At 27.9% G+C, this 14,126-nt stretch overlaps 1 protein-coding gene across 6 annotated transcripts in view; it reads left to right on the plus strand.

Annotated features, from left to right (window-relative positions):
- Positions 1–4,208: 4,208 nt before the first annotated feature.
- Positions 4,209–14,126, plus strand: part of LOC107443996 (TSC22 domain family protein 1) — a 299,628-nt gene continuing 289,710 nt past the window's right edge. For all 6 annotated transcript variants that reach the window (XM_021145683.4, XM_021145685.4, XM_021145684.4 and 3 more), the window contains exon 1: positions 4,209–5,686. In XM_021145683.4, coding sequence (XP_021001342.3) covers positions 4,413–5,686 — 1,274 coding nt within the window. In that variant the 5' untranslated portion in view covers positions 4,209–4,412. The remainder of the gene's footprint in view (positions 5,687–14,126) is intronic.

Genomic DNA, 14,126 nt, shown 5'->3' on the forward strand with positions numbered 1-14,126 from the left:
TTTTTTTAAAAATTAATCATAGCGATTATAAAAATTCCTCTTTTAGACTCGTTAGAAGCTCTTTCAGAAGTTTAGATATCAGTTGCAAAAGGTAAAACAGGAGAGTAATGACATATGATCTTGACCGAATATTGACGCACGACCATGCAATCAACAGTGTGACGATATCAAACTCAAAAATTTTTTTCCTTCTGAATAAAATTTTTTTTTCTCCTAGGAGTTCGGAATTTGTTCCTTAAAGTTCACAGTTCGTCACAATCTTGGAAATTTTGTCACAATAGTTTTAGAAAAACAACCAGGAATCGGACTCTTTTAATGTCAATTTTACTTTATACGTATTTCACTATGTCTCTGGAATTATTATTAATTAAGGAAATTAAAACATTTTTGCTTATAGTATTAGTTTATTACAAAAAATAATTCCATGCAAAATATAACTATTTTTTATTACTGAATTTAATAATAGTCAGCTTTTGAATTGTAAGACATACAGTTTTGTCCTTGTTTCAAACTATGTGACTTTCAATAGCAAAATTCAAACTTTAAATGGAATCGACTGTCATGAAAATTTAACTTATTCAGATATGAAAATTTAGAAATACTTTTTTTTTTACAAATTTTATTTAGCTGATTTAGTTCATATTTTGTAGTTTCATTTTTAAATTTGCATTGTTAGAAGAATTGTATACTTTAAAATTAAATATAACTTCTATTACTTTTAAATTAAGTAATAAAAGTAATCTAAAAAAAGTCATATTTTGAAATAATCCTTGGATAAAAGAGTTTTACTGTTGTAGGGCTTGAAGAACAAACAAGATGAGCTCTTCCAAATTCACAACTAATCAAATGAATCCAAAATAATGAGAGTCAAATAAAATTTAAAAAGTCAGTAGGTTTACATAGTTCTCTCACTCACTATTTATCGCGCAGGACAGGACTGATTTTATATTTCTGCCCAGTAACTAGAGCAGCTACCAGGTGCCCCAAAAATGACTGATATATTTTGAAAGTCAATAAAAACTTAACGGAACACCATAAATATCCCACCAAATTGAGCATTTAATAAACTTTCCGCCAATAGATGGCGGTGCAGGTATGCGAAAGTTGCTGAGAAATTGAATCCGCGACATCTTCAGTCGGTATTTTTGTACGTAATCAATTTATGAGTGCTTGGGAATTAGTTTGAGATGGTTTACATGTTAGAATAATGGATATTCGTTGTTTGATGTTTTGCAGTGATCCCTGCACCATTTTCATACCGGTTGTAGTTATTCCTATTCTGCATCGCCACCTATTGGCGGCTAATTTAACCAAATGTACAATTTAGTGGGCAGAATAACTAGTTTCCCAAGCATAATGCCAAAAACCATACATTTTATACATTTTTATCGAGTTCCGTTTTTTTTTCTTTTTTTAAATTGATTTTCAAAATCCATCAGTCATTGTAAGAACATTCGATATGTGATACACAGTCAAATATGCAATAAAATGAAAGAAAAAAATTACTGTTTTCCTCGATTATTTGTATTGTCATTTGGACGCATTGGGCCTGTTAAAGAAAGCAAAATTTTTGTGTCTCTCCAAAGAAGTTTCAGAGATATACGAAGAAAACGTGGTATGTTAACACAGAGAAAGTACGTTTTTGTATCGAATTTTGTGAATGCTCCCTGTAAAAAATATTTTTCATGCTTGAAGTTAACTTTTTGAAACTATTAACATTACATCTCATTCGTTAGAACATAAGAAGTTACTAAGCCGTAATTTTTATTTTATTTTTATTTAACGCCTTTTATATTATATATTCAATTCAATATAAAATGACACATTCTAGTAATTATCAACAAAATAAACTTATTTCCTAAATATTTGAAAAGATAATAAGATTATGGACGAACAAAGAAATTTTTTTAATATGCTGCAATAAATCAGAGTTTTTGGAATGGTGCATTTATTATATCAATTGATATAGTAAATGCATAGTAAAAGGAAGTGTTTAAAAATTTAACTTAAAATATTTTACCTTTTAAATCATGTTTAGAATTTCTTAAAAAATTTTAAAAATATATCACGTTATAAATTTAGTAAAAAAAAAAAAAAAACGAATAACATTTTATTAACAATCTTGAAAAATCGGAACATTTCATTTTTCAAAACTCCTTCGCTATCTCCTTTTGAGTACGATCGCTACCTTCTCTCAATACGATCCTGATTCGCTATCTACAATTAACTTCATTATAAATGAAATTTTACTATAGCTAATAAACAGTTCATAATAGCAATAAATGAAATTTTATAATAGTTAAAAATAAATCTATATTTAAAGCAAAATTTATGAGAAGTTCTACTTAAAGTTACATTGTGAAAAAATGAAGGTGAAATCTGTTTATAGATTTTTTTTTACTTCAATTTTTCTGCATTCTATTTTTAATATTAAAAATTACCGAAAAGACTTTTTCAAAGTACAAAAATAACTTAATAAGGAATAATTTAAAATGATATTAGAATAATATTTCTGATTGAATTGTGTAGATGGAGCTACAATACCACAAAAATTAGTTTTCTTTTCGAAAATTGATTGTGATTCAATTTAAATTTTAATTAGAGCATTTATTAATTACCATATTATAAATATATAGTAAACATTTTATAATTCTTAAAAAAATTAAATTTTTACTTTATTACATGTTCTGGCCTATTCTATGAATTTTATGAATTAGGATTTTTTTTTTTTTTTTTCCTTAATTGTAAGTAAAGATTTCAGTATTTTCTTGAAGAGTAGTGCTGCCATCTGTACTGAAAGTTTGAAGAAGAGAAAGAAGTAATATAAATTTTACGTATTTGTTTATTTAATTATTTATTTTTTAAACATTAATGTACATTTTTTTCTCAAATTTCTAGGAAACAAACAACACAAACAAAAATAAAAAAATTGCTGATCAGAAGTATGGGCCATGAATAATTATTATATTGGAAAATTATAAGCCTTAATTATTTATATATTGTAATTGAAATTAGAAGTTACATATGGCATACGACATAATGATGCGACATAAATTTTAAAGAGAATATGTATGTGACTAAGATTTTTTTAAAAATTTCAATAGTTTTCTATTAATTAAATATTAAAACCAGACTTGTAAGTGATACCATTTCCTTTTTTTTCTTCTTTTTTTAAATGAATAAATAAGCTAGTTAGAACAACATGCTTGTATTGTCAGCCGTTTTTTAATAACTGAAAAAAGATATCTGAAATATCTGAAAAAGATATCTTTTAAATATCTGAAAAAGCTATAAGGTTATTTTGTTTTACATGACTTAGTTTTTTTTTAAAAAAACATATGGTTTTTATATATCATGCGATCTTAAAATTCGCTGAGAAAAATATGCTTTTTCCCGAACGATATCGAGGTGACCAATAATTTAACTAGAATCATTAAGAATTTTTTTCAAAATCATAAAAGTAAATAACGTTTGAAAAATCCTGTGAGCTATATATAATTCATTTAACTCATAATTATTAAAATATAATTAAATTTTGAAATACACTCATTGCAAATAGGTATGAATTATTTTTTTTAAGGATTAATGAAGCAAAAACTTAACAAAGAAGTTCACTTCAGCTATGTTATTTTTATTCTACATGTAGACATAAACTATTAGTTGGCTTTAATTCTATACCTTAAGGCATTTAAATTATTGAAATACTTTTTACTTATTAATACCCCTCTGAATAATGTAATTGATATAAAGTTGCATTAATCAAATAAAAAAGCTTCTCTTTTTCCAATTTATTAAAACATTTTATAAAAACTAGTTCAAAAATTGAGATAGTAAATTAATTTAACTCACTTTAAAAAAATTGTTTTTATAACTTGTGACGTAAAAAAAGAATTACAAATACATCTACAGAAACTACTGATAGTAGATTTGTGACAAACAGCAAAGGAAGCAGTTAATTTTTAAATAAATTATTTAATAGTTATTTGACTTTTCTTTAACTTATCTGAAATCTTAGAATTTGGCAATATAACTTTCCTATTTTAACTCTTAGTTATTGTGACAGTTCAACAATTAGTTACTAGATGGCACCACCATGACTTTGATTTACGTCCAAAGTTACCTTTAGACTTCTCTCGTTTGCTTTTCAATATATTATTCTCAGTTAACAGCATCGACCTTGAGCTACTTTCAAATATGTGTGCATAGATGGCGCTGACTACTACTCACGACTTGAGTGAAATCCCTTTCGTCTGCTGTAAACATATGATCGCCATATTCTTGTATTCGTCCGTGGGAGTGTCGGAGTTGTTAGAAAGTATTAAAAGTTCTTGAACAGAAATGTTTTGATAGTGCGCTCTTTCTGTAGCTAATTTATTTTTGGCTCGTAGGAGCTGATTTAGAAGCATATCTGTATGCATTTAGCTTTCTACTCTTGGCTATTGCTTTCATATAATTGTTTCTGCTCCGATATGGGAGATAATAGAAACACCGGCAATTGTAACGACAGCCAGCCGTACGTAGTAGGCATCCTCTCGCCGTCGACTACCCTGTATATCGACCAAATGCCTTCGGATAACGGAAATTTGCCAGCACCGCCGACCGATTTAAATCTGTCTCGAAGAAATACGAATTCTTTTCAAATAACAAGTGTAACTGTTCAGGGTTCACGCAAGAACGAAGATTTTGCTTATGACAGCGCTGACGACTTGGATGAAAGTCACACTGATGACCTGAGTTCTGATTTTTTGGATTCATCGCGTGCTGATAATGAAGGATACCACTCGGAAGATTTCGTAGATGACTTGCAGTCACCTTGTGGACCCATCATATTCGCCCAGTTGCCTACTAATATCATGGATCGGAATATGAATCTGAGTCTTGGTGTCACTCCGACTTACACCGCTATCGGTCCGGTCGCAGGTGGGGTGACCATGATGACCAGTAAGTCCGAAAGTCCAATCAGCGCTCAAGTGCCAATCATGAACCCTTTGCCGAACAACTGGCAAAGAAGATTCAAAGTCGTGAAAATTATGAGCAGCGAGCCTTTCAAACGAGGAAGGTGGATCTGCATGGATTTTAAGGATCCGCCGACTGACGAGCCCTCTAAACCTGAGAACCAGAATGGGACAGTTACTCCCCCGACCATACAGATCACCAATTGTGATCCGGAGGGTGTTCATGCCGATAATTATGCTCAAGTGTACGAAATTCCCATCAATCAAACTTTCAGTGGTAATTTTGTAATGGGCACCCAGCACATGTATGGAATAATTCTTCCCCAGGCAGATCACTTGCAGCCTGTCACTCTGATTCAAGATATGAGCTTACAGACCACCGGGGTGGATCAGAACTTTAACAATAACTTGGTGAACAACCAGAGCATATTTGTACAGTCTGTACCTGCTGATGCTTATGCCAATGCCATGCCTTATCCTCAACCCGTAGCGATGGTTGTCAATAACGGGATTCCCAATCAATCTCCACCACAGACTGCTGTTTATGATAATGCACCTGAAGCCGTCCTAAACCAAAGTAATGTGCTTGTAAATAATATTGTTGGTGATGCTGCTGCTGGTTTGACCGCATCTCGGGTCAGGACTAACTCTGAATCTAAAAGGATTGAACTTGCTAATCACGTGCTTGGTGGTGCTATTAAACCAAGCATGCCTACGGAGGAAACTGAAAGGTCAGATTTTTATTATTGTTATTTTTTATTTTAAATTTTTTGCTTGAGAATATATTTTTAGAAAAAGTACGTATGTGTAATGTGTGTGTTAAATATAAATAATCTCTTGATAATCAGCGTTCAATATATTGGACAGTATTTGATATAATTTCATCAGTGAAGAGGTAGCAATTTTTGATTTTTTTTTTATATGTTTAGAAAATAATAAATAGGTAAAAAATTTGAGCCTTGTTTGTTTTCAATTAATTTTTTGATTAAATTAGTTAATATATTAGTTAATAAATTAGTGATTAAATTAGTTAATAATTTGATTAAATTAATTTTTTGATAAATTTTTGATTTTAATTTTTTGAACCGAAATAACAATATAAAAATATGCCGCATGTGAAAAATACTAAAAAAATTAATTTTATCATTTTATGTGCAACAATGGAAAATAATTTAAAAAACATTTAACTAATTTAGAAAATATTTCATCACATTAATGAGTTTACTGTCTTCTAAGATACATATTGCTAAATAAAAAATTACATTTTTTTTCATTATTTAAAGATCTGGTATTATAAATAGATTCGTAAAGTATAAAATATAGAAGGGTAATAAAAATATCTTGCACTGCATGCGATTTTCAACCAATACTTGTAACTCTGGTAGTACGTGAAAACCTTCTAGATCTTATTTTGATTCTTATTTGAAGTTTTAAATAAGATCTAGTTTAAAACATTGCAAGCTTATACATTCATATTAGTCATCGCAATGATATTTTGTGCATTCATTTTTAATTTCTATACGATGTTGGAAAGTTGTGAACCTTTGATAGTTTCGTTAATAATACGAAATTTTATATTACCAATTAATTAATTTCATAATATTTCATAGAATTCTAGAATGAGATTTTTTTTCTCTGAAATATCTCAATAACTGAATTCTTAAATTAAATAAATACTAGAATAAAATGTTTCGAATTTCTTCGAATTTTTTAAATTATTAATTGAGCTATACCGTTACGTGATGCTTAAAATATTTCATCATAATTAAAATGATAACTTATTATTGTGTGAAAAATTCGCATGATGATTACTTATTATTACATGAAAATAATATAAATCTACCAAACCTTACTGTTCCATTATTTTCTTTCTTATTTAGATCCTCTTAATCCTTTTTTTAGGATAAAAAAAACTAGATATAATTATATATTTAAAAGAGAACTAGCTTGAATAGAAGATTTGTAATTTTAAATGAGAACTAGTTTGAAGCATTGCAGGCTTATTATATCCATAAGTAGTCATAGCAATGATATTTTGTGCATTCATTTTTAATTTCTTTAGGAAGCTTGAAAGTTTTGAACCTTTAAAATTTCGTTTATTATACAAAATTTTATATTTCAATTTTAAAAATTTCATATTTCATAGGATTCTAAAATAAGATTTTTTAACTTTTGATCTAGAATAAAGTTTTAAACCTTTGAAATTTCGTTTATTATACAAAATTTTATATTTCAATTTTAATAATTTCATATTTCATAGGATTCTGAAATAAGATTTTTTAACTTTTGATCTAGAATAAAGTTTTAAACCTTTGAAATTTCGTTTATTATACAAAATTTTGTATTTCAATTTTAATAATTTCATATTTCATAGGATTCTAGAATAAGATTTTTTAACCTTTGATCTAGAATAAAGTTTTGAACCTTTGAAAATTCATTTATTATGCAAAATTTTATATTTCGATTTTAATAATTTCATGTTTCATAGGATTCTGAAAGAAGATATTTTTTTCTTCTAAAAATTAGCGTGACTTGATTCTCAAATTAAATAAATACCAAAATAAAATAGTTCGAAATTCCTTGAATTTTTTAAAATTATTGAGTCAAACTGCTCGTGATGCTTAAAATTATTACTTATTATTATGGGAAAAATTAAATTACTTCTATCAAACCTTAATCTTCCATTCTTTTCTCTCTTTTTTTAAATTCTCTTTATTGATTATTTTAAAATGAAAATACCACACACAACAATCAAATTTATACAATATACTTTAATTGTTTTAAAAGATATATTAAATAGATGTTTTAAACGGAATATTAACTAAATGTGAACCATCAACTCTCTCTTATCTTATGGAAGTAGGAAACTTTTTGAAAATGCTTCTTTTGTAAATGATGTGGAAGAAAATGAAATTCGGTTTGTTCTGCTGGGAAACATACTCGCAGGTTCGAAGATCAATCAACCTCTCCTCTTAGATAAGCAATTTCTCTCTCTCTCTTTTTTTTTTTTAATTTTTTAATTTTTTATTTCTTAAAGATGACGTGTAGATTGTAGATATGAAGTCTGATAAATATTTTAATTATCTTTTTTATTATTTTTAATACACTTTATTATTATTTTCAAGTTAAATAAATTTACAAAAATCCCTTTGATTCAGTTCTGAAATATATATAATATATTTCAGACGGAATCGCTTTTTTTTCGCTCACATTAAGGCGGCATCGTTTGTAAGCATAGGCAGTAACTGTGATGGCAGGCAATGATTTCGTAATACTTTACTAAATTTGAAATGGATTTTCGTAAGTCTTTTTAGCACCCAAAAAAAAAAAAAAAAAATCGAAGCTTTTTTTTTTTCCCACTTTAATCCGAATATAACTTTATTTACTGAAATTCACTTCTAATCAGAAATTTTATTTACTGCGAGTTAATTACAAATAATAAATACACTGTGATAATTAAATTGAAAATTATATTATTAATGACAACGGAATAAATATAATTGATACATTTATTATAATATGCAAAATTAAATATATAAAAATATGTAAAATTTTTTGCGGAAAGAAAAATCAAAATTGTCTTTTTCATATCCAATTTTATGCTTTTTGCTACTTCGTTAAAAAAAAGACTACTAAAATATTTTGGATTCTTATAATCTTATGAATAAATTTATAAATACAGTGATTAATAATGAATAAAAATTTAAATTGATAAAAAGTAGTTTTTTTTTTTTTTTTTTAAAAACTCGAAATAAGATTGATTATATCTTAGTTTTTCTAATGTAGTTGTATTTGTATTTCAAGAATTAGGAATTTAGAATTAGGAATTAGGAATTTTATCAGAATTCATTCATTTTTGCTTCAGAATTGTTTTAGTTTTTTTTAAAAAGGTTTCCTTTGAAAATGAAACATTCTAGATGGGTGGATAACGAAAATGGGTAATTAATTTTGTTCAATTTGTCATTCAACCGTAACGACCTTCGAAATTTTGAAACGGAGTCTGTTTTAAGCCATTTTTTTTTGTACGAAGATATGCATTTCTAAGCGTTTTTTTCTCGTTTTAAAATATAGTATAAAATTTTATTCACTAAAATTCACTTCTAACCGGAAATTGATTTTATTTTCAGCCTTATTTACACTGCAAAGATTAAATTAGAAATTATGTTATTAATTAAAACGAATTAAACATAACTGATGTATTTTTTATAGTAATAACATTTAAAAAATTATAAAAAAGTTTTTTGGTGAACGAATAAAGAAAAATTTTAAAATGTCATTCTCACGTCCAACTTAACGCTTTTTTGTTCTTCTTTAAATAAACTTACAGCCATAGTTTATGATGTACTCTAATATTTTGGACTCTTTTAACTTTTATGAGTAAATTTATAAATACATTTATTAATTACGAATGAAAATTTAAGTTAATAAAAAAATTTTTTTTGGTTATTTTTAAAGACTCCGAGATGAGACCGGTAATCATGTTTGGTTTCATTGATGCTCATAGATTTGGACATAGTTAATCTAAACGGGCATTAATTCATTCATTTTTGCTTCAGAAATTAAAAAAAAAAAAGAAAATGTTTCCTTTGAAAATGGAACATTATAGATTTATGGCTGGATAACGATAATAGGTAATTAATTTTTACAGTTTGCCATTCAACTATAACGACCTTCTCCGAACTTCAAAAGTTAAAAGTAGTGATTTGGTGAGTCATACATCATTATACAATTTAACTACATACAGAATTAATTAATGTGGCAGTGCTTTAATATTTTTTTTTTCGTGCGCTTTTCTTATGATTTCAAATTTCTCAATGGGCAAAATAAAAAAAAGTTTCACCTTTTATAACTTTTGATTTAATAGAGAGATTTATCACTTTCACATAACATCCGGCACAACTACGTACGCGTGTTCTGCGCATGCTCTGTAGAGATTCTAAATTTTTCTGTAGTAACTGCACCGAACAGAACATACTTACGGAAAAGTGCTATATCTCATTTCATTAGCGATTTTTTGCTTAATAATAATTATAAATGATAAATTGCCATCGAAATTATGCAAGTTAACAAATGTAAGTTTCCAATTTCAGTTTAATCTCCTGATCCTCTGCGGCTCGTCTTTTACAGATTAAGAATGAGATAAAAATTTTAAAACATGTATGTATAGTACAGTGATTCTCAACCTTTTTTTTATTGCAGCACACTTTTAACGATTTCGAAATTTGACGGCACACAATGAAAAAAATTAGATTAAAAGTTGTTAATTACCTATTATACTCTGCGCTAAATAGTTTGTGATAGTAATTTTGAATGTAAAATAAAATAATATGTACTAAAAAAGCACGTTTATTAAGGGATTAATTTTTTCTTTCAACTAATTTTTTATTAGTTCGTAACAGTTATTTATTATTATTTTTTTTGCTAGTTTTTAATTGTTAGCTTGTTTTCTATAGCTTTTAACTGTTAGTTTTTTTACATTAACTGTTATTTTTTGTGATTTCTTGTTAACTAGTTTTATTGCTAATTATTAATTGTCAGCTTATTTATTTGTTAGTAATCCTTCGTTAATTTGTTTTTTATATATTTGCTTTTTTAGTTATCCTTTGTTAATTTGTTTATTAATTACTTAGCTTACTTTAATGATTAGCTTTTATTTCCGTTTGAAAGTTAATATTTAGCTTGCTTTCCTTTGTTAATTACTGATTTTAATAGTCATTAAATTTCTTACTTATTTCAAAATTTTTTAAAATTGTGTGTCAAAGAAAATTTAAACACTTCCATCTTATTTTAACTTATTTTAATATTGTCAGAGACAAGACAATCGCCGACAAAGACGTTCACGCTGTTAAAGCGTGGAAAAACTATAAAAAGTAATATTTTATATATAATATTATATATATATACTTTTCTTTAATTTAAACTTTACTCATAATAAAAAAAAGCATTACAATTTTTATTGTATAATTTCTAATATTTGGCGGTACATTTTAAGAATTTGGCGTCACACAAAAGTGCCGCGGCACAGTGGTTGAGAATCACTGGTATAGTATAATATGTAGCTATAGAGCCTTTGGTGGCTCAAGTGGCAGAGCGTTCTCCTTCTAATGAGGTGAACCAAGTTCGAACCCCAGCGATGGCTGGTAGATACGAATTCCGTATCCGGCTCTCCCTGACTACAATGCTGAGCAAAATATATCCTCAGTGGCAGATGGAACATGGGTTAGAGTCCTCTTGCCGTAAGGCTAACCGTGGGAGGCTTTCGTGGTTTTTCTCTTCATGTAAAACAAATGCGGGTGAATGCCACCAAAAAAAAATCTTCCTCGAAGGCATAATATTAATATATATATATATATATATATATATATATATATATATATATATATATATATATATATATATATATATATATATATATATATATATATATATATATATATATATATATATATATATATGTGCTTGCAGGGTGATTCTAAAAAGATGGGCAAAATTTTAGGAAGTGATAGTACACACCCAAGCAAACAATTTTTATCAAAGAATGCATGGTCAAAAGCAAAACGTTAAGGTGCAGGCACATTTGGAAAGTTGTTTGATGCAAGCGTGAAAACTCCATTCCTGTTGCGAGTTACTGCGCTGCGTTACTTGTCGTCAAGCTTTCGACCGCTGCAGGGAAAGTTCGTGATATGCCTGGTGTGTTTCAGAATGTTCGCCTATCTTTTCTTCGCCGTTGTACTGCGTGCATAGCCGCTGCCGGCCACTGTTTTGAACACTCATTGTAATCACATGCCATTAAATTTGCTTTTATAACTTAACTTTATCGTTCTTTGTGTGTTTTTGAATCATATAAGAACATAAACTTTGACGCCCTCAAGCGGTTTTGCGTTTTGTTTTCGACTATGCATTCTTTGATAAAATTTTTTTGCTTAGGTGTGTACTATCACTTCCTAAAATTTTGCCCATCTTTTTAGAATCACCCTGTATATATATATATTATAAAAAAGGATATCGTTTATGTTAAAACAATAGCATTGTGACCACCTATTACTGGAAGGATTATTTTATGTATCTTAATTTACGTTAATAAAAGAAAACAGCATTAAAATGAGTTAAACTAAAAATTTTGTTTATCATAGTTTTTTAAGAAAAAGAAAGACATTTTATGTGTGTTTTTCGCAAAATTACAATGAGAATGCGTGTCCAATTTCTTAAGGAGATATTTGATAACTACATTTTACTGATGAAGAAATTGAAAAGTTAATAAATAAATAAAAATAAAGACTTTGAAAAATAGTAAGAGTTGAATGACCGCAGAATTCCTTTTTCATTTTTTGAAGAAAAAAAACGATAATTACTTCAACTGAAATCCAGATTTCAACTAAGATTCTAAAATAAGACGAGCAGTCTATCCCAAATATGCTAATTATTTAAGTTGCGTAACTTAAGCGAGTTTTCGTAGTTTTCTAAAATAAAAGAAGCCACAATAATAAATAACAAAAAAAAAAAAAAAAAAAAAAAAAAAAAATCAACTAAACAGCCACATTTTAAATGCCTTAAACTCAAAGCAGAGGTGTAATTCTAAACTGTGGATATTTCTCGTCATAAAGAATTGTCTGAGCTTTAAAATGGACAAATAGCTCAAATATGTAAATATAATAATAATTTTTTTTTTTTAAATTCTTCAATTTGGCAAGATTTTCTCTCTTCGATGAAAAATTAAAATTACTAAAATCAATGACCGTCTAGGTCAGTTCCGCGACACGGATATTTTCGAGCCCGCTCCAAGTTTGTTCTACTTTAGAAATGTTTATCGTTCAACGGTTATTGTTCGTTTAACTGTTGAGATGCCATTGTTCTTTAATATTTCAATAATTCCTTATTCAATAACATTCAATAATAATTCTTATATCATTTAAAATAATTCTATCAGAAAATTTAACCCCCCCCCCCCAAAAAAAAAAATTTAAAATCTGATAGAATAGTACAATACAATTCATGATTTTTTCAAACTTAGGGAATATTCCTAATGAATATGGTTTGATCGTTTTACTTAAAATGCACCAATCAAATTCTCACTTTCTGCCGACCGGATGTGTAATGGTCATTGAGCTGACCTCTCATCAGAAAGTTCGAATCTCGGACAAGCCATGGATAAGAGTGGCCAACAAATCTGCCCTACTGATACCTGAATGACAAGTATCAATTTTAAAAAAAATTTCTATTTCGAAATTTCTATTTTATATAATTTTTTTTCCCCCACAGTAGACTGCATCAGTGGTAGCGTTCAGTGAGTGGGTGGTTGCTCACTTTGATTAACTTGCAAATAGACCGCGGTTGTGCTCGTTAAACTGTCCTACCGTAAAGTTATCGACTTGGCTCGCGCAGGTCTCGGAACTACAAAATGGGGAAGTCATCTCAAAGTAACGTCACTCTTTTTCCTTGTGATTTTTGTGCCTCTTTCAATTTTGATTGGCTGTCGCCGATCACATGGTTTAACAGCCGCCATTTTGTTGACTGGTTTGAACGGTGAAGTTTCATTACACTCAATTTGTTATTTCTATTTTCGCTTTTCTTTTCACTTTATTTGTTTCATACTTTTAAATTAATAATGGCAGGTTGTTGCGAAAGTCAAAATTAGACTTTAAATTACATAGTTTACCTGTTGGAGATCGCATTAAAGAACGACGAAAGTATGGGTGCATAGAATTGATAGAGATTAATGTACTCCACCAAACGATACTAAGTACGAAAAAATTTAATATTAAGAAAAAGCTAAAAAAAATAATTGTCCCGTTATATTTTAAATTGCTCCTTGTTTTGTTTTGCTTATGTAGAATTTCACCTTTTACGTTTTTAAGAAATGTCTATATTGAAAATTTGAATTGCTTTGATTTATTTTATAAAAGAATAATTTGTCTATTTCAATCAACCAACAACTATGGGAATTAGTTTCCTTCTTAAAGATTTGTTATTAACATCATTATTTATTAATAAAATATAAAATTATTAAAAAATCAAACTGAATATAATTAGAATATCTTTGTACTCTTGCAGTAAAATATATATTTATTTTTCATTTAATTTACCAAACAGTTTTCTTTTTTTTTTGTTAATATTTTAAGTGACAGCTATTTAAAAAAACATACGAAAAATAATATAAAAATAAATAAATAA

Source organism: Parasteatoda tepidariorum, chromosome 6 (assembly GCF_982258835.1).
Source record: "Parasteatoda tepidariorum strain Cologne lab strain chromosome 6, Ptep-v5.0, whole genome shotgun sequence".
In the NCBI taxonomy this organism is placed as follows: domain Eukaryota; kingdom Metazoa; phylum Arthropoda; class Arachnida; order Araneae; family Theridiidae; genus Parasteatoda; species Parasteatoda tepidariorum.